The 19,403-nt window shown below is 35.9% G+C and overlaps 1 protein-coding gene across 12 annotated transcripts; it reads left to right on the top strand.

The window, feature by feature from the left end:
- Positions 1-4,587: 4,587 nt before the first annotated feature.
- On the top strand, positions 4,588-15,838 carry LOC18422612 (uncharacterized). 12 transcript variants are annotated; one of them, XM_088862535.1, is made up of 6 exons: positions 4,728-5,004; positions 5,132-5,197; positions 8,823-10,901; positions 11,101-11,123; positions 11,869-12,952; positions 15,716-15,838. In XM_088862535.1, the coding sequence occupies exons 3-5, from the start codon at positions 8,900-8,902 to the stop codon at positions 12,649-12,651; spliced, it is 2,808 nt and encodes a 935-aa protein (XP_088718661.1). In that variant the 5' UTR covers positions 4,728-5,004; positions 5,132-5,197; positions 8,823-8,899; the 3' UTR covers positions 12,652-12,952; positions 15,716-15,838. The 12 variants fall into 12 exon arrangements, with proteins under 12 accessions (XP_011623612.1, XP_020523309.1, XP_088718662.1 ...); XM_011625310.3 differs by having other exon boundaries at positions 4,588-5,197; XM_020667650.2 differs by having other exon boundaries at positions 4,588-5,197; positions 14,900-15,838.
- The last annotated feature ends 3,565 nt before the right edge of the window (positions 15,839-19,403 follow it).

Genomic DNA, 19,403 nt, shown 5'->3' with positions numbered 1-19,403 from the left:
TAATGATTGTCGAAAAGAATCTGCATCAGTTAAAGCTATATCATGGAGTTTAAATCTCATGACAGTAGCATGTTCAAATCATAGGTGTAAATCTCATGACAGTAGCTTGTTCAAGTCACAGGGAAAGAAGGTTACTTGCTGGTATTGCAAAAAACCTGGTCATACAAGAAAAAATTGTTATGCTTTGAAAAATGAGTAAACGGCCAATGGCAAAGACAGCCATGCCAAAGCAAGTACAGTTTTAGATGGTGAACATGGCGCAACTTTTAGTATTGCTTGCACAACACTGTCTAATAACAATATTTGGGTCTTGAACTCTGGTGCTTCATTTCATGTTTGCCCAGAAAGATCATACTTTTCATCATTCACAAATGTGGTTGGTGGCTTTGTCTATCTTGGTGACGATAGAGTTTGTAAAATTTTGGACATTGGAAACATTCACATAAAAATGTATGATTGTATTGTTCGTACATTTGAGAATGTGAAACAAGTGTCAGATTTGAAGAAGAGCTTGATTTCACTCCATTCTCTCGATATGGAAGGATACAAATTTACGGGGCAAGGTGGAGTGCTCAAAGTTTCAAAGGGGGTTCTAGTAATGATGTAGGGAGTCAGAGTTACAAACAAAAGCGTAAATTTGGTTATAGAAGAATGAGAAGTTGGACAAGGGGCACATGGTTTGACAATGGGAAGAACTTGATGGTACAAAGCAAGTTCTTGACAAGGATAATTGGCAAGAGTTAGATCTCTTACGAGAAGATGTGAAGTCGAAAGTTTCTCATGAATTTCTTTTGAACCAATGTTCAGAAATTGGTGAAGGAATGGCCGATATAATTGGTGTGTTGTATGCCACTCTAATATTGATTTTGATAATTGTTGTGATTTGTATGAAGTTTAGAATTTCACTTGTTGGTGTTTTTCTCGATTGGCTTGTATTTAGTCTAGAAGAAAATGTTGGAAGGAAGTACAATGGATACTTCAGAATTTAATAAGTATGACCATGGATTGCCAAGATTTCCAAGGTTTTGTGGGAGAGATTGATGCAAATGATCTCTATGACATGAGATCAACCACATGTTGTGCTTGTAGGTGTATAAGCAATGATTCATCTAAAGCATGTGTAAATGCAAGATGGCCCTAGGAGCTCGAGGATGCAAGTGTTAAAGAAGGTAGTGTTCTTATGAGAAATATAAGCACTAAGCACGATGAGCAACGTATGTTCATAGAGGTTGTTGAGCTAGAGAGTTTGCGACATTGTACAAGCTCTCTAGGTTCCACAAGACAAGAATATATGCATTGGTGGTTGTGTTAGAGGCTTGATGATTTGTCTTCAAGTGAAAGATTGTTATATGTATAAAGTTAAATCACACATGTCAGTTTTGAGATTCATTAGTTTTATATTTGTGTTGACTTTTCTTCTTTTATTCTAAGCCATTGGATTGGCTATTGATCCAAGGGCTAGGATGTATTGAGAGTATGTTTAAATGAGGCTTTCGTTTTATGTTTTAGACTGAGAAAAAGAAAGAGATGGAAGAAAAGGGTGAGAGCACATGGTGGGTGCTGCTCGCCCTGTTTTACCCACTTTGTAGGGAGAGAAAGTGAGAGTTTTGGGTCAAATTCACTTGGGGTTTTTAGACCCTGTTGCTGGCTTTGTTTAGAGAGAGAAAGTGTACGTTGTTGTATATTTGGACCCTATTCTTGGGGAGGTAAAGTTGTTGGAAATTAGAGCTTTAGGCCTTAGATATCTATTGTAATCTTCCCCAATTAGTAAGTAAAGCCTCATACCATTTTCTCATAGATGTAGGTCTCGATTTTGTGATCGAACCATGTTAAATTTTTGTTTTCTGTGAGTTGAATGTTATTGTATTTTTCATTTCATGTTCTTATTTTGATGTTCTATAGTTTTCATTGTTTGTTTATGTTAATTTGAATGTACAATAGCTATAAATGTGATAAACCCTTGCTGATTTTCACCAATTGATCCCAACACCAAAACGGTTGGCATCTAGTAGTTCTAGAATGCTTATTTGATAACTACTCTAGAAGTTATGGAAAATAGAGATTAGGCTTCATAGTGATCCAATAATGCTTCATATAGGTTAGGTTTCATTGGCTTTACGGAGTGAGACATAGGAGAGAGAAAGGGTATGGCTAGAGAGAGAAGATTTGGAGAGAGAAAGGGAAAATTAAAAAGAGAAATGACATGTTTAGAGATAGAAATAAAAATAACAACAAAAAAGATATGGTTAGAGTGAGAGGAGTCAAAGAGAAAATGAACAAGATTATATAGAGAACGTGGCATATTTCAAGGGAGAATAAATTTAGAGAGAGAAAGATCATGGTCAGATATAGAGGACTTAATAAAGAGAGAAAGGACACAATTAAAGATAAAAAAGTGCATTGTTGTGGACAAAAATTAGATAGAATGAATTGTTAGAAAAATAGAAATGGCATGAATTGAGATGGAAATGGAAAATTAGATAGAATGAATTGTTAGAAAAATAGAAATGGCATGAATTGAGATGGAAATGGGAAATGCAATGGTTAGGGAAAGTTAGAGAGAGACACGGCATGATCAAAGAGAAAAAGGTGTTTAGAAAGACATTTAGAAAGAAAGGAACTCGAAAAAGTACACAGTTACATTGAGCTAGAGAGAGAAAAGGTAGATGGGGATTTGAAGATAGAAAGGTAATGTTTTGAGAGAGAGAAAGAGAAAGAGAGAGGACACACGAAGTGGAGAAAAAGCGAGAGACGAGCTTTCTGAAAAAAGGGGCAAGAGAACTTCTAGGCTTCTATGGGGAATGAAGTTGCATGTTGTTATTTTTTAAAACTTGCAACATCTTAGTACGTATTTCTCCTTAACAAACACAAAAATAGTCAAGTACCTCTTGGGTTGTTAAATTTTTTTTAAGGCACATATTGAGTCTTTATTTTATTTTATTTTTTAATTTTTGCTATTAGTCTGTGGAAGTTATATCCTCAAAATTTGGGTTCAAAAAATAATAATAAGAAAGTAGGCTTTTATGGGAGGGATCAATTGAACAATATTAAGAAAGTAGGCTCTTATGGGAGCAGCAAATATTTTCACATCCATCGCTATGTCTTTTATACCGAATCCCAATAATTGTTTCGAAATCCCAAAATAGTGTTATTTTTCGCCAGATTTGACATTGACTTTTGGACCTCGTACATTATCAGAGCGCATCATCATATTGTCGGAGCCCACCATTACATTGCCAAAACGCATAAGTGCCGGACCTCTCTAAGACAACTACCGAATCGAAACTAAATAATGCCAGACCGCTCTAAGGCAATTAGCGAGCTAAAACTGAAGACTATCGGAGCCTGGAATCCAGTAACATCTATCGTCAGACCGGTCTTTGCAACTGCCGGACCACCTTGTGCAATTGCTAGACTGCTCTTTATATAATGCCGGAGCCCTACTGCCACACCGCACTTTATACAGTGTCAGAGCCCTACTGCTGGATCGTATTTTGCACAGTGTCAGAGCTTTACTGCCGGACAACACTTTACCCGAAAGCCTACTGCCGGACCGTACTTACACAGTGCCGGAGCCCCTATTTTGATGGGATGGAGGAGATAGTAAGTAAGATAAAAATAAAAGAGGGTAGGTTAAGTATTTTTTATTTTTATTTGGTTGGGGTTAATTACATAGAAAATATATTTTGAAAAGAAAAGTAAAAAAAATTTAGGTTGAAGGTAAGTTGCATAATAATAATAATAATAATAATAATAATAATAATAATAATAATAATAATAATAATAATAATAATAATAGTATAAAAAAAAAAGAAAAAAGGAGGTAGTTTAAAGTTTTGTTTTTAGTTGTTGTTATAATTTTCCCTTTTGTTTAAGGTTATGGCCTTATGGACATTAATTTGTGTGCTCGAGAAATTCCTCGTCACAAATATCAAAATAGAATATAAATAAATTATTGAACGGTTAAGATACTGTAGATACCATATAAAACTGTGGCGAGGTATAAATGGCAAGCGAGGGAAGTGGAAGTGCATCGAGACTGTGGCGAGGTGTAAATGGCGAGCGAGCGAGAATTACAAAAAAGAAAAAGGCCATTCGACTCCTGAAGGAGTAGAATGTTCATTTACACCCTCAGGTTACACCCACGGAGAATTGAGCTCAGGACTCCAAAGTTTGCTATGCAACCGCCTCAAGCTCGCCGTAAATTTTTTTTTGTGAATTATACCCTCCATGTACTTGAAAAAATTAATGTCAGGACCATTCAATTTTTAGATAGTGAGATTTAAGTATTAAAAAGTTTAAATTTTAATTTTTTTAAAATAATCATCTAGTAACTTTTAAGTAGTTCTCAAAACTTCCAAAAAAAATTCAATTTTTAAACTAAAGGTCAAGCAATAAACTATGCTCCTGAAAGAGCATAGTGCTAAATAAAATAAAATGATCTCATAGTGTACAATTCCATTATAGAATAATACAAGGTAAAAAGTGTCAATGCAGCAAGAAAGGGGCAGGTGAAAACTAGGTGAACGATGCTTTTTACTCTTGTCGCCTTATGCCGTGACATGACTGAACCTTGATATGAGTGAGAGTACATTTATTTCGATTTGAGTCTTTTTTTTATTATTAAATTTTATTTGAACTATTTAAGGTCGATTATATAAATAGTATTTTGTTATTGTAAATGCAAAAAAAGAAATATATTACACAAATTTTATAGTGTGAGAGAAAAATTCAGGTAGTTTTGTAGTGCGGTGAACTTTAGAGAGGAGGCTTGCTTTTACGTAGTCGACGTAGGCTTGTAACCGATTACGTGGCTCGGAGGCACGGAGAAAGAGGTTTATAGGCTCTGCGTCGCCTCCAACATTAGTATTCCGTGGCCATAAACGTTGCTCGCTCAGATAGAGAGTGAAAGTGAGGGGGAGAGAGAGATAGAGAGGATGTTCCCCCTTGCATCATTGCCGTTCAATTACGGCCGCATCTGCAGGAATTTCGAGAGAATTTGACGTTAAGTTATTGTGCTTATGTTGATCTATTTCTTCGAATTTACAGAGAGAAAATGCTTTTCAGGTGTTTCAGAGGGATTTCCTAGGTTTTTGTGCAGTGGAGTAACCATTTTGATTTATATATGCAGATATAGTGAGTGAAAGCGTTCGTCTGGGTCGTCTTTATAAAATTTAAATCATAGTTGCTTTTTCAGGTATTTTCCACGTTTTTGGTTGTTTATTAGTCTATTTATTTATTTATTTTTCTTTTTTTCTTGTCTTTATTTTGATATTAGATTTGAAGAGGATCCGTGTATCTTGTGCCTGATTTTGGGCGGAAATTGAGAGATTTAGCTGATAATATGGACAATTCAGAGATGTTTTGTTGGATTTGGCTAAAATAGTAGCTGACATTAAACTGTAAATAGTCAGGTTTCGTTGACCTCCACCCCTGTTTTTCTCTCTCTCTGTACTCTTTACTTTCTGCTTGGCTTGGTGGAAAACATCAATGCTTGGGCGAGAATTGACAGAATTGGAGTGGCTTCTTCCTGGATTTCTCACCTTAAAATGGAGTCATTTAGCTAGGAAAGTAGAGGTTTCTGGTGGGTTCTTCTGATTTTGGTATTGCATAGAGGTGTTTTTCTGTACAAAGGAAACAAATGAACGCAAGCTTTGTGTTATTTTCTTCTTTAGTTTTTACTTCAGTTCTACGACAAATGAAGAGGCTTTTTGTATTTGTGCTGGACTTGGTGAATAATGAAGATGTGTAACTATCTGCCTTCTTCGTTTGATTTGGACTGAGAAACAAAGAGATTACATGTAGTTTCTGCTAGGTTTTGCCAAAAATAGAAGTGTTCATTTTATTGAAATTTTTTGTGTTGAAATTTTATGTACATCTATCCTTTCATTAGTGAATATTTTATGTGGGTTTATCATTTTCTAGACTCTAAAGATTTTAGTACTTAAGATTTGACGGCCAAGGAGAGATTGAAGTAGATGTTACACGTAAAATTAGAACTGGTTGGGCAAAGTAGAGATATGCAATGTGAGTTTTATATGATTGCCGCATGTCAATAAGTTGAAGGGGAATGCGATCTAAACCTATTTTTGAGATTAGAGAGAGATAAACAACAAAAACTGAAAATTTGCCATTTCGATAAGATTGACAGATTTGTCAAAGTTTCATAAATTAATCCAAACTTCATCCTTTTAGTTTGGATTTACTTTTGGAGATTTTTTTAGCCTATTAGAGAGTTTTTAGGAGGCATTTGAGTTTGGGAAACATCTCAAAGGTGGAAGTTTGAATATCGAGCAATCAAGGTTAACGAAAAACTATGGAGTATGGAGTATGGACTAATGGCATGAACTATGAAGTGTATAGATTATAGGGCTGTACATTCAAAGCTTGTGGCTTTAGTTCACGAGCATGCCCATGCGGCTGTTTGTTTGTTAGTTAATAGACAACCCTTATGGACTATAGATGGACTATATGTTATGCATTCTTAATGTCTTATATGCCTCAATATGCATTTTTTAGTTTTTACACATAAGTTGGACTTAAAATAGTTGGATAGACACCTCCTAGTCCTTATTATTCTACCACTTGGGCAGCCGCTTAGGTACTCGCTTAGCCACTGCCCTGCCAAGACCCCCCTAGCACCTAGGTGCCGCTTGACCTTTTTTTGGAACGCTGCAAGTGATTCAAGTGGAAGTCTCAAAACGCACAAGGAGTAGGCCCAAAAGGACATGATTGGACATAATGAGAAAAGATATGGGGGCATATGGCCTCACTAAGGGTATGGCCCTTGATAGAGCAGAATGGCGGGCTAGGATTCAAGTACTTGATGATGATAGTTTATAACATAGAAATTCACTTTCTTTTTAAAAATGGAGATGATTCACATAATTCTATAGAGGTGAGAGAAAGATGGAGATGTTGGCTTTCAATCTCATATGCTTTCTCGTTGCCGCCCCTAATTCCAATACCAACCATAACTTGGAACTTGTTCCTCTTACCATTTAATTATTTCTTCTTACCACATTTTCTATTTTCTGTTATTCTCAAATCTAAGGCACAAGACCTACAAATTATATGGAGTTTGACTCATCATGATCATTTATCAAGGAATGACTCTGGTTCAAATGATTGAACAACCGCGATCAACTGGGATCAATTTACTTACTATACTTAGTTGACATCCATAAAAAAGTATCTAATGAATTATGAGTGCAATAGATCCTATTTAGCTGAAAGACGGATATTCCTTGCTCATTACTAGACAATCACTTATTCACAAACCTTGTTTGGGGCTAATAGTTATTATTTCTTATCTCGTGGAAGACCTTTTTTGCTCCGCTTAGACCTATCCCCTTCTAGGGATATTTTAGTGATAGGTTCTATAGGAACTAGATGATCCTATTTATTCTCTTTCTAGCCACACAATCACTGATACCTCAATTGTGATTCTTGATACATTAGTACAAATAGGTATAAATAGCCATATGAGACCATAAACCTCTTTTGATGATTCCAATTGGGAAAAGAAATTGATAGCTTGTACTTCTGTCATATCAATTATCATTTCGATGATCAACTTTTCCCATAATGTAGTGTCATCGTGATATCAATGAATTTCATTCTTTTAACTAGCTGAGGAAGAATTTGCAAATTGATAAGATTAGGTGGACGAATTCATTGCATTCAGTGCTGGTTATCTCTCTAACCTCCTGTTTCCCTCTAATCCAGCATTGAAGATTAGAAGGTGGTGTTTGAGCTAGTCTCTTGTTCCTTTTAGGCATTAGGTGACATAGTCATATATAGTACAATTTCTCCTTTGTGGACCTTAAGATCTTGTTCAGGCACCTTCTTTCCAATGTCTTTGTTGTCTTTCTATATTATATGCACATTTTGAGGAGTCTGTCTCATTCGTTTACCATTTCAGTTCATTAGATCAGAAACGAAAAAGTAGCACAACTACCAAACAAGCAGTGCCTAATTTAATGAAATGAGGGAACAATTTTTCCAAGAATACTGAAAAATAATCCAGTTTCCTTGTTGATTTTGATTGGTTTTCTGCAATAAAGCTGTTTCCGGTGAGGATATCGTATAAAAATCCTATATGACAAAATTCAAAGAAGAAAAGGTATTGCCTAGTTTAGCTGTTAGAAAATTGTGCCTATTCAGAGAAAACATCTTAAGAGTTATCTTAATTTGTATGATGATTATTGCAGGGATGATGTTCTCTTTCATTGAAAAATTGAAGTATACATATACACGGTCATGTTGGTTTTTATATTGTTTAAAATGACACCTAGAAACCTATCATCATGTGCGGGTTTGTTATTTATTCTTAGTTCTTTTTCTTCTATGTCTTATCTTGTAGGTTTCCAATTTAGTTGTCACACTTTTGATATGGAGTGCAATTCTAGTGTCTAGCAATTGAAACATGTAATAATTGTGGTTATGCTGATTAGGAATTTGTCTTTAGAGCTTATGTGAGTCCATGTGTCAGGCCACATGTCTTACATATCTTAGGGCGCTTGCATTTATAAGTCTGCGGAATTGGAGATTAATGGGGTTTGTTCCACAGTTTTCACATGGCATAAACAATCCTGGGAAGAAAATGCTTTAAAATCTTGCTACCTTTCATTTGTGCAATTGTTTTCTTTAGAAAGGGGCCTAGAACTTGGTCATACAACGTTGACTTATATACTGTTGTTGTGAACTGCATAGTTGAGGTAGGGGTAAAGGTTATATAACCTCAATAGATGTGGTTGCTTCCTGCACTTAATTTTTGTTTCCTTCTACGTGACTAGTGCTTTTTGCCTATCTAAATGCAGAAAGAAGTCAATAAGGAGCTTGTGAGTGGATAAGCAGTTAGAGAGAGAAATTATAAAGAACATTTGGGCTGACGATAATGCCAGACCATGTGGTACGAAGTTATCGTCCCAGCAATTCCCCAAAATATATGCTAGGTAGCGCAAAACCTGGTGAATCCATGCAACCATTGCAATCATCGTGGATTTCACATTGGACACATCCAAGCAATGATTCAGCTGCTCATGTTCTTAAGAGGTTCCTTGTTCATGGCGATAGGTCAAATGATGAAAAGAATATTCTCAGACAGGCTTATGAGTCTCATCATGTGGCAGAGCTGAGAAAAGCTATAGATTTGGACAAGGCACCAACTAGTAGCTGCAAAGATAACAAGAAAGGTATATCCGAGGGACAAAATGTGGTTGCCATGGCTTCCAGTTCCCTTCAATCTGGTACAAAACTGTTCCCTGAAGATGACAAAATCAGGATTGCAGATAACCACCAGGAGTTGTTGAAGGATGAAAAATATAATTTGAGTCCTTCTTTGAAAGCTAAAACAATATCCATTTCAGATAAATTCCATGATTTTTTAAATGAAGGCTCTAACAATTTGAGTCCTTCGTTGGAAGGTAAATCAAAACAACTGGATCTGTTACCTTTATGCAAACTAGGTGGGGCCTCTGGAGCATCATGGCCATTGCCTGTCCGATCTGTGCAGCCAACCCACCATGCTTCTTCAAGTTTGGTCCAACAACCTCTTCTAACTTCTCTCGAGAAAGGCATATGGAGCTCTGCAACTTCAAAGATTGATCGTATAGGCAAGCACACCCATGTAACTGAGCTGAATAAGGAACAGAAGTTTGGAACTGGTTCAGTAAGCGCCAGTACAAAGAAGCTAACCCAACCATCTGGAGAATCTTCTCTAAACAAAGCAGTTTCTCCTAAAAAAGCATTTGACTTTCGAGTGCTTGAAACCACTAATTGTCCTGAACAGAAACTGGGACCACATGACATCATGGAGTCTACAGACGATAATGTGGAATCAGCTTCTAGTTTAAGCTTTCATGGAGTGCGTGATACACTGGGTCATCATGGATCAAATATGAGGTTGGTTATGCAGGAAAGTCAAGAAAAAGAGTTCTCTAGCTCTAGAGTGATGGCACAGGAGGAGAGATTCGTGACAATGAATGTTTCTCAATTGGGACAGAAACACACTCATGGTAGTCACCTTTCATTTTCGGGTGCTGATAAGAATTCAGAGAAACAACCCATTTTGGGGAACTATGAGAGCCCATATTTAGCGCAAAGTGTTGCTATCTTACAGCAAGAATGTCATCTTCCACAAGAGGATTTCCACAACCCAAATCTCACTTTGGAAGGAAATAGGGGGCCACATGACTTTTCTGGTAAAGCAATGTTGCAGAGTCACATTAATACTACAGGGGAAACAAATTCAATGGAATTTAAGTCTAACCAGAAGTTTCCATATAGAATGCCGTCTTGCTCTATGCATGATGTAGAAACATATAGAATAAATGCAACTGTGAACTCCATAGAGGGTTTGCCTGGAGAACTTCCCAAATTCTCGAAGATGATCCATCATTTGCTTATAACAAAGGAGACTAATTTGACACTTTCCAAGCAAGAAATCACGTCTAGAGATTCAATGCTACCTGCAAAGGTTGAAGGAAGTTCATTTCAGAAACTGTTTAATCTAGCTCCTATGCTCAGTCTCTACAGTAAACAAGAAATCCTGGTTGAGCCTCCAATTAACTCATCCAGGTCTCAGTTTTCAGATCAGCCATTGCATAGTTTACCATGCAAAATTCAGGATGACAAGAGAGATGCATCCAGTTCAGTGAAAGTTCACAATAAAATCAGTTACATGGCTAATGATTCAAATGTGTGCTCTGAAAGGCCTCACGTGACATCAAAATTCAGTATAGAACTTGAAAGTGACAAGACAAATAGTTGTTTCGATGAGGAACAGGACTTTGAACGTCGTGTTATTAAGGCTGGTTCTCATGAGAGAGACATTCAGTGGTCTGCCAATTCTGATCTCAGGAAAAATGATGTTTTTCAGACTCATAACGTTCTCCATGGTATGTCTAAACCTCTTCCTATTGGTGAAACTAAAAGCAGAAAATTTAAGTCTTTAAGCACTACACATTACAATTTTTAGTTACCATGAAATTTTTTTTCGATACACATGTTTACTGTTCTAGAAATTCCTTTTATTGTGTGATGTTTATCTTGCGTATGCTAGATTGACTTAAGATCGTTTTGGTACGTGTCTCGCAGGAAAGGCTTCAGTGGTGGACAAGGTACGTTCAAGTTCTTTTAACATTATTTTGTGGTCCCCATTAGCATGATATTTGTCTCATAACAAATGGCTCTGAAAAAGTGCCCAAATATTGGGAATCCTTGATAAGTTAATTCAGATTCATACTATAATCTAAATACTAGAAATGGATGACCAAACTGGTTTATTGTGATTCAAATGCATCTATGTTTTTGTACTTTACATTTCATGAGTTTTCATACTGAAAATATCTACCTTTCAGCAAAAAGTAGTTTCATAGAAATTCATACGTTTGCATCTGTGGATTCTATAATTGCAACTTTATGCCCATTATTCTATTGTGTAATTTTCTGTCATATATGGCATTCAAGTATTCAACATAATATCAATGCTGTCTTTACTTAACTGAAGGTTTTGACTTTGATATTATTCATCATTACCTCCGTAATTTGTTCAAATTTAAAACTTTATACTTTTTCAGATATTATCCAAATCCAAATGCATTTACTGAACCTTACCATAATATATATTTCAAGACTGACCTAGGTTTAAGACAATTATTGTTTTTGTCATACGATAAAACCCTTCTCTGTCTTGTCTTGTCCTCCTTTTTTTCTTTTCTTTGGAGACTGTGCTTTAGGTTATTCAAGCGCTTTCAACATTTTATTTATTAGGAAATTTCAATATTTTACTATTTTAATTTTGTTTCTATGGTTAATTGAAATGCATTGGCCTTCCGTGTCTCTGATTATACCTCAGACTTGCAGGATTCGACCAGTGCTGATATGAAGAGTCTAGGCAAGTCTCAGGAAACTGGGGCTTCATTGAGTCGTGAGGTAGAAACGGAAATGCATGATACCCTGATACCCAACAAACCACAAAATAAAATAACAGCTGCCAAACTTTGTTCGGTAGCTGGGGTCTCACTGCACGGTAGAGAGTTAAGCACACCAAGAACCCAGAGCTTGGAGGCTGACCATCTTCTCTCTGGTTATCACGAGGCAGAAACTTCGCATTCCCCCTTCCAACAAGAGGGTGATGTCTCCTTGAATCTGAGCAATAGATGGGTGAAGCGACTCAGATTAAGTACATCGGAATCACTTAATATGAACAGTTCTGAAGTAGGAAAGATGCCCCCAAAACATGAATCCATCAAACTGTTTAGCAAAGTACTGAATTACCAAAGAGGGAGTTCTGGGGCCATATCAAAAGGGAAGAGGCCCCGAAATCTCATAGAAAACCCTGATACTTCCAGTAATCACTTGGTCATACTTGGACACGGTGGTACTTTTGCAAAACTTTTAAATGAAAAAACAGAATCAATCTTTTCAGACCCTTGGATTCAAAGATGGAGGGCTCCATCAAGGGAAATACATCCAGTTTTGGACCCTGAGCAAGTCACTTGTGAGCCTGAGAGGGTCCCAGAGCGGAAAGATTTTCAGAAACAGTTTCCAAGTGTAGCAGCAATGGCACTTATGGGGAAGGCCATAAGCAATTTTAGGCCATCTGAGTTTAAGAAGAAGGGGTCTTTAATAATTTGGAGTGCTTAAGAGTCGTGATGGAAGTGAAGTTTAGAAGGATTCTAAGTTAAATTTCTGAACTGACTCTAACACACTGTTATGACTGCATGGGGCCCCATTTCATTTTCTGGCATCTATGGTTTCTCAGTTAGTCGTGCAGTTTTTGTGCTGAAGTTAATATTTTGTGGATGGACTTCTGAAGGCACAGAGGAAACCAGAAGCATGACAGGCCTTTCTTCTTGCTCTCTTGGGAGCAAAATTTTCTTCTTGGCAGCTAACATGGTGGGGATTTTCAGTTCCTCCATGAGCAACAAGCTTAAATCTTGAATAGGTAAAACCTTTGCACCGGTAAGCTGATATATCGTAATGACTTCCAAGTTTCAACTTTTAAAGTGTGTTTGTGGAGAAAGGGATAGCCTTCTTTTGAAAATTTATCTCATTTAGAGGTAAAATGGTAAATACCCAATACACCATCTCTTGCAGAGTGGCATTTCCATTTTGAACTGAAATTTCTTGTTTCTAATATGTTATTTAAAGATATGTATCCGACCGTGAATATAAAAAGGAAAGTTTATCAAATTAGACATAAGATTTGAATCATTTAACAATTTACCCTTTTTTTGGGGAATGTAGCATCTTACCCAATTGTTTGATCTAATTTCAAATAGCCCATTATTCTTTTCATCAAATTTCAAGTAGCCCATCAATCGGCACATCAAAATGGATTTTAAAATATATCAAATTGCATCCATGCTAAATTGTTAAATAGTTCAATTTTTATGACAATTTTGATAAATTTCCCATAGAAAAATGACACACTGATGATTGTAGGGGATATTAACAAAAACTGTAACTGGAATGATTATGAACATGCTAAATTGGGTTAAGACTTGTCTCTTTGAGGGTAACATTGTCATTTCATTGGAGGTCATTGTTCCCTGCAATTTATAAAGATCTCCAGCAAGCCTTACACCTCTAATGAGAAACTACCATCCGAAAACAAGAACTTCTAGCCATTATATCCTCAACCCCTAAGCATTATGGACTTGACTCAATCTTGGCTGGACCATACTCAAAACCTCCTATGACCATACTCTTAAGCTTTGACCAAGGACACTACCGGTTTTAAGGAATGTGTTGAGAAGTAAAACTTGTTTTGATATGCATCTGTTGCAATTCTTTATTTATTTATTTTTTGATTCTTTCCCCCTTTGGATTCACCTAAGATCACATTTATCATCTTTAAGAATTAAAATTCCATTAAATAATTGAAATTCCATTAAATAATTGATTGCAAAATTCAACATTTTGTGACGAAATATTTGATTGCATTTTGAGCCTCATCAGCCCTCTTACATTTTCTAGTATATTAGTATCCACATTCCTAATATAGCTTTTGTCTTTCCTTGCTGGATTTGTTTTCTGGTGTCATGCAACACCAGTTGAAGTGACTGCTTCTAAGGAGTCGTGTATTTCTGTCATTTCTTTTAATTTGGAATGTTTTTCTGTTTCATTGACATTTTATGTCCCATTTGTTGACTTAATATGTTGGTTTTAATCTCCACATGCCTCATCTTGGGCAGCTTAATAATACCTTCCAAGGTTGCACATGTGCATGTGTGTGAGTGTGCCCATATGTGTGCGGATATCATTTTCATTTAGGTGGGTAGATCAAAACATGAAAGGTTTGCTATATTGTGGGGTAGATCAAAACATAAAGCTTTAGCATGCATAGACCTTTGAAACAAGGCATTGAGGAAGAAAAGATTGAAACTGACCTGGCTACTTTAGCAAGGAGTACTTTTTTCCATATAGACGCGAGACAATTTTCTAGTTAATTTCAATTTCTTTTTCTCAATCAAATTTTCTACTAGTTAATGTTTGATTTTATAAAATCATAGTGGATAGATATAGCTCATGTGTGAAATGTCGTAGACTGGTAGCTCATGTCTATAGAAGGAGATTGTAATCATGTTTTAGAATATGTTTAGACTTTTGACATTGATCTTCAACTTTTTTCATAATTTGAGGGTGTTGCAGTATGAAACGCGTTACATATTTGAGCTATGCTATGACATAACATTCTTGAAGCATCTCAAAAGTGTTTCTATTTTGTAATTGTAGTTGCCTTTAGAATTCCTGCAATTACTCTCAGATTGTGTGATATATATGCTCCTACCATGATGAAATCATATCTTTGGGGTTTTTTAGTGCAGTGCTAGATATGATTCTCAATAGTTTTTTTTAACTTCAATGGGAACTCAAAATCTTGATGTAGGTGTATATCATATTTAGTATGAATCCCTGTGGCGAGGTCTTCACGACCATACTTGTCCATAATTATCAAGACTGGACAATACCACCTGGTCTGCCCGCTTAGGCAGATCGGGATACCTGCGCCCTCTGCTCTTCTGCAAGTCGAATAGGTGATTCCCAAAAAATGGTCCAAAAATTGGGAATCACCCGATTTTTTGAAAAAAGTCGCCTGGTCCACTACAGTGAACTGCGCTATTTAGTGCAAACCAGGGCTAGTCACTGGTTCAGACCATCCATAACTGGTGATCCCTTGGTTCCCAGGCGGAATGGGCGATTCCTATCCCACTCAACGATCCAACACTGAAAAGAAAAACTTTATTTGGCTTGACTTGGAAGTTTTGGAACTGCTATCATCAAATCATTTAAAGATGATGATTCTGATATGAACTGGATCATATCTTCTCTAATTATCAAGGAAAACATGTTTCCCATCACATGTGTGTGTGTGTGGCCGGGGGGGGGGGGGGAGAGAGAGAGATCAAACAAATCTTGTTCCTTGTCTTCTGTTAGATCCAACAAATCATGTTCCTCATCTTGTTTGTTTACAAATAATGTTCTTCATTATGTGTTTGTGGAGAGAGAGAGATCTTCTTTTGCCACTAATGTGTTGCATGGAAACATGAGAACCTGTCACATTCATAGATCTTGGCATCAATGTATCGGGAAGAAAGTTAATTCCTTTAATGCCAGTGGAATGTCAAATGGCTATATGTGAACATTATTGATCTTGTACGTACTACTTTGTTTTAATAGTGATGTATGCATTTTTTTTTTTCAGATTCCCAGGTGAAGAAAACTCTTTGCTTTGTCCAAAATATACAATGTGGAGAAAAGGTGAGGTTTGATGTAAACGAGGGACGTTTTTCTTAACGTATTGCATATTAGTGTTCTATTTTTCTCATTTTTCTGTATACCCAGAAACTCTATTTGAGTTTGCTATCAGCTGAAAATGTGTGAGCCCCACGGGAACGTCCATTTTGACCCTGTTTAGTCTGGAAAGCCCAGAGGATTGAAAGAGAAACAAACACCACAATAATGCTTCAGCTTGCCACCCCCTCTGGACAGCGTACCATGTTTTGTCACTCTATCCTGTTATCCTCTCTCACGCACATTCTCTCCCTCTTTTGTCACTCAATCGTGTCATTCTCTCTCCCGCACATTCTCTCCCTGTTTTGCCGCTCGAATTTTTTTTTTTTTTAAAATGGGTCAAAAAACCCAAAAAAAAATATTAAAAAAATGTGGAAAAATATAGATTTTATGAATATTTTATTATTATCTACAATTATCTTAAAAACAAAAATTACAACAATTTTTTATATAAACTAATATATGAAAATTAGAAAGATATACAACACAATTAAGAATTTGACATACATTTATTTAATGGAGGGAGTTACAACGTGCAACTAATACTGGTTAGTGGTAATGAGAGTGACGAGGGGGTAATGTACTTGTCAATCAAGAATATTTCTCGTAGTACCCCTTTGGCCAAAGTCTCTTAAACTCATCCAGCTTTCATGCTCTCCTCCACCTTAGTCTGTGTTATGGCCTTCAGAGCTTGGTGGCTATGGCTCTGTCTCTCCCTTCTTGAGTAGCTATTAGGCCTAGATGTTTGGACTTCCACCAGAACCAATCCCAATGCATTATCTACCTCTATATTAGGCAATCTATCATGTTGTACACCTTCACAATCTTAAACCTATTTCGCCTAGGGTTTTATATCCACTAGAATGTATTCCAGTTTTTTTCACACCCCGAGAAAATACAAGTTTGGCTTAGTACTCTCTGACTGCAATCTTTTGTAATTGGTTCGCTCGAATTATGTGTAATGTTTATCATTGTGCTAACATAGACATACATACAACAATTGAAAAATAATGAAGTTAAAAAATCCACAAACAGTAGTGTACTAAATTATTATAAGTAACTTGAATGTAATTTTGTAGCTGTTTTTTTTAGCATTGTTGCATGAAAATTCACCACCTTTTTTCATGTACATAATAAGTTACAACGAACAAGAGGCGTATATAAAAAATTAGTACAACGTAGTAATGCGATTCTTTATTTTGGATTAAAATTTTTATTACAAACACATATTGCTAAAGGTTTAATTATGTCATATAGTTCATCTGAGTATCATGGTTAGGCTCAAGTTTGTAGACGCAGTTCTTGACCCCTCCATTATATTTGAATCATTGAAGGTGGCATTGGAGAATAATTTTGTGGGTTAAACAAAAAACCTGCACATGATTTATTACAATAGTAATTATGGAAAATTTACTCAAAATTGAGATAAAAAATAAATTGCGACGATGAATTATAAATTACTTGCCCATGATACAATTGATGTCTCTACGTACGATTAATGATTGCCAAAATCGTTAGTTCAAATGTTATTTTGAAATATGGTTTTCTTTGCACGTGACATTGCGTCGAACATGAAACCCATTGTTGGCTTCTCATGATAGTCAACTACTTTCAACACTTACATTAGAGGTTCAGTTATAGAAACAAAATGGTTGCATTAAGCTTAGATTCACCGGTCGATAAATTGTTGGTTCGTATCATTGACTTCAATCTTACCTTGTTGTGTAACATTGATTGTATAGTAAGGAACGTCGTGGCGAAATTAGTAGTGGACTCTTTGACAATCTCTTGCTTACAATGTTCCTTCATTAAAGCGTGAAGGTACGTGTGGTTGTATAAAATCTTGTAATTATTTTGTACTTCAAAATACAATTTTGGCCTTCTTCAGCTTTCATATCTCGTTAAGCATCGAATTAATCCAGTGGATATGTAATCTAAAAAAAATTGGGTCTTTTCTACATCAGCAATTTCTCTACTTTTTGGTAATTTACAACATTGTCAATCATTACTTGGACCACTTTTTCAAGCCCGACTTCATTTACAATCTTGGTCATGGGCGTACATAACAGTTTTGCATTTTTTATTTATTTATTGGATAAGTCAATGTTAGAGTGGTAAACAATACCTTGAGGGAAACTTATTAGGAAATTGACAAGATGGTTGTGAGCTTTATCCTTTCAACCATCTGTCATGATGGATCCAATACTTTGCTAGCAAAGCTTGAACTGTGCAATATGCCTATCTACAACATCATTCACAAGGTTCTTTGTAGTTAGAGCATTGAAACGCGGCCTTGTATCAGTTGTAGATGATACCATATGTGGATAGTAGTTTGGATTTGCAGAATTAAATGGCACGGCCTTAATATACCAAAACATGTTAATTATCTTTTGAGTCCTTTTTATAAATTTCCCTTCAAATGGAATTTTTAATTTTTGATGATGGTATTCTGGCATGTGGGGGTTAAGTCTAGAGAATGCGCAAGGCAATGAGTGTACGTCGGTGAGTAATCAATGTCCGACTAAAGAAATCACGTCTTAAGTCTACTAAATGTAGACCTAAACAATGAAGGCAAGCATCCTCCCATACTCGGCACCACGGGTTGTTGAGGGTGGTAGCTAGAGGATGCACCAGCACTCTAGCATGCATCTCTTGAATTTTCATATGTCGATAGTTCATTTTTTGGAGACTGGTAATTTTAGTCCGTTCTATATATATCTTAAACTTTGTTTCTTTGTCCTCCTCATCTATGGGACTTTCATACCCTCCTTACCTCAATCGCATCCATTTGTTTTTGTACCTTTTTGTCTTTTTGTATATGCAAGTAATCTTAACATTTGTTCTTTTACTAGCGTTGCACTAAGTCACAAGAAGGTGTTATTTTAAGCGATAAATATTCACTGCTACTTATTTATTTATTACAAATATTACATTTAACATTTCCTTTGTCATTCACTCTTACGCCAATTGATGCTAAATCAATTGATGCTACATCTTCCCTCCACATCATTTAATTTTCTTGATTTTTTTTGTAAAAGTAAAATTTTGTTAAAACTTATTGAAAAATTAAATATCCTAAAAAAAGTTATAATTTTATACCATTGACAAAATTATTATAATTGCATAAAAAAAACTTTCAATAATTAATATTTTAACCATGATAATTTGTTTAAAATTTTTTGAAGCTCATTGGGTGTTTTTTAAAAGCAACAATTTTAAAAAAATTGGGTGTCCAACCTGGGGATATTACAAAAATTAAAAAATAAAATAAAATAAAAAATAAAAAATTTATATGGGATATGTTTTTTTAATGTTTTCTATAATTTTGAAAAATATTGGGGAGTGGTTTGGCTATAAATACTTCTCACATTTTTCTCATATTTTCTGGATTGTGCTCTTTTAGGCGATAAATATCGACTGCTACTCATTTCTTTGTTTTCTCATCAATATCGTTGAGGCCTCCCTTGCTCTTGCTGTGACTCTCATTTGATGAAAAACCAGAGGACCCAAAGCTATGGGTTAGAGAGAATTGGGTTTCGTAGAGAGAGAGGAGGAAGATGAGGAAGCTCTATCAGAGAAGAGCCCCATGGACTTGGACT

The sequence above is a fragment of the Amborella trichopoda genome, chromosome 3 (assembly GCF_054954075.1).
Source record: "Amborella trichopoda isolate Santa Cruz 75 chromosome 3, AtrichopodaSantaCruz75HAP2 v2.0, whole genome shotgun sequence".
In the NCBI taxonomy this organism is placed as follows: Eukaryota; Viridiplantae; Streptophyta; class Magnoliopsida; order Amborellales; family Amborellaceae; genus Amborella; species Amborella trichopoda.
Note: the sequence above shows the minus strand (reverse complement) of the source record. Positions and strands in the feature narration are given on the sequence as shown.

Coding starts and splice junctions, on each gene's coding strand:
- LOC18422612 (XM_011625310.3), top strand. CDS start 8,900: ATGCCAGACCATGTGGTACGAAGTTATCGTCCCAGCAATTCCCCAAAA. Junction 10,902..11,100: donor GACTCATAACGTTCTCCATG/GTATGTCTAAAC, acceptor CGTGTCTCGCAG/GAAAGGCTTCAGTGGTGGAC. Junction 11,124..11,868: donor AGGCTTCAGTGGTGGACAAG/GTACGTTCAAGT, acceptor TCAGACTTGCAG/GATTCGACCAGTGCTGATAT.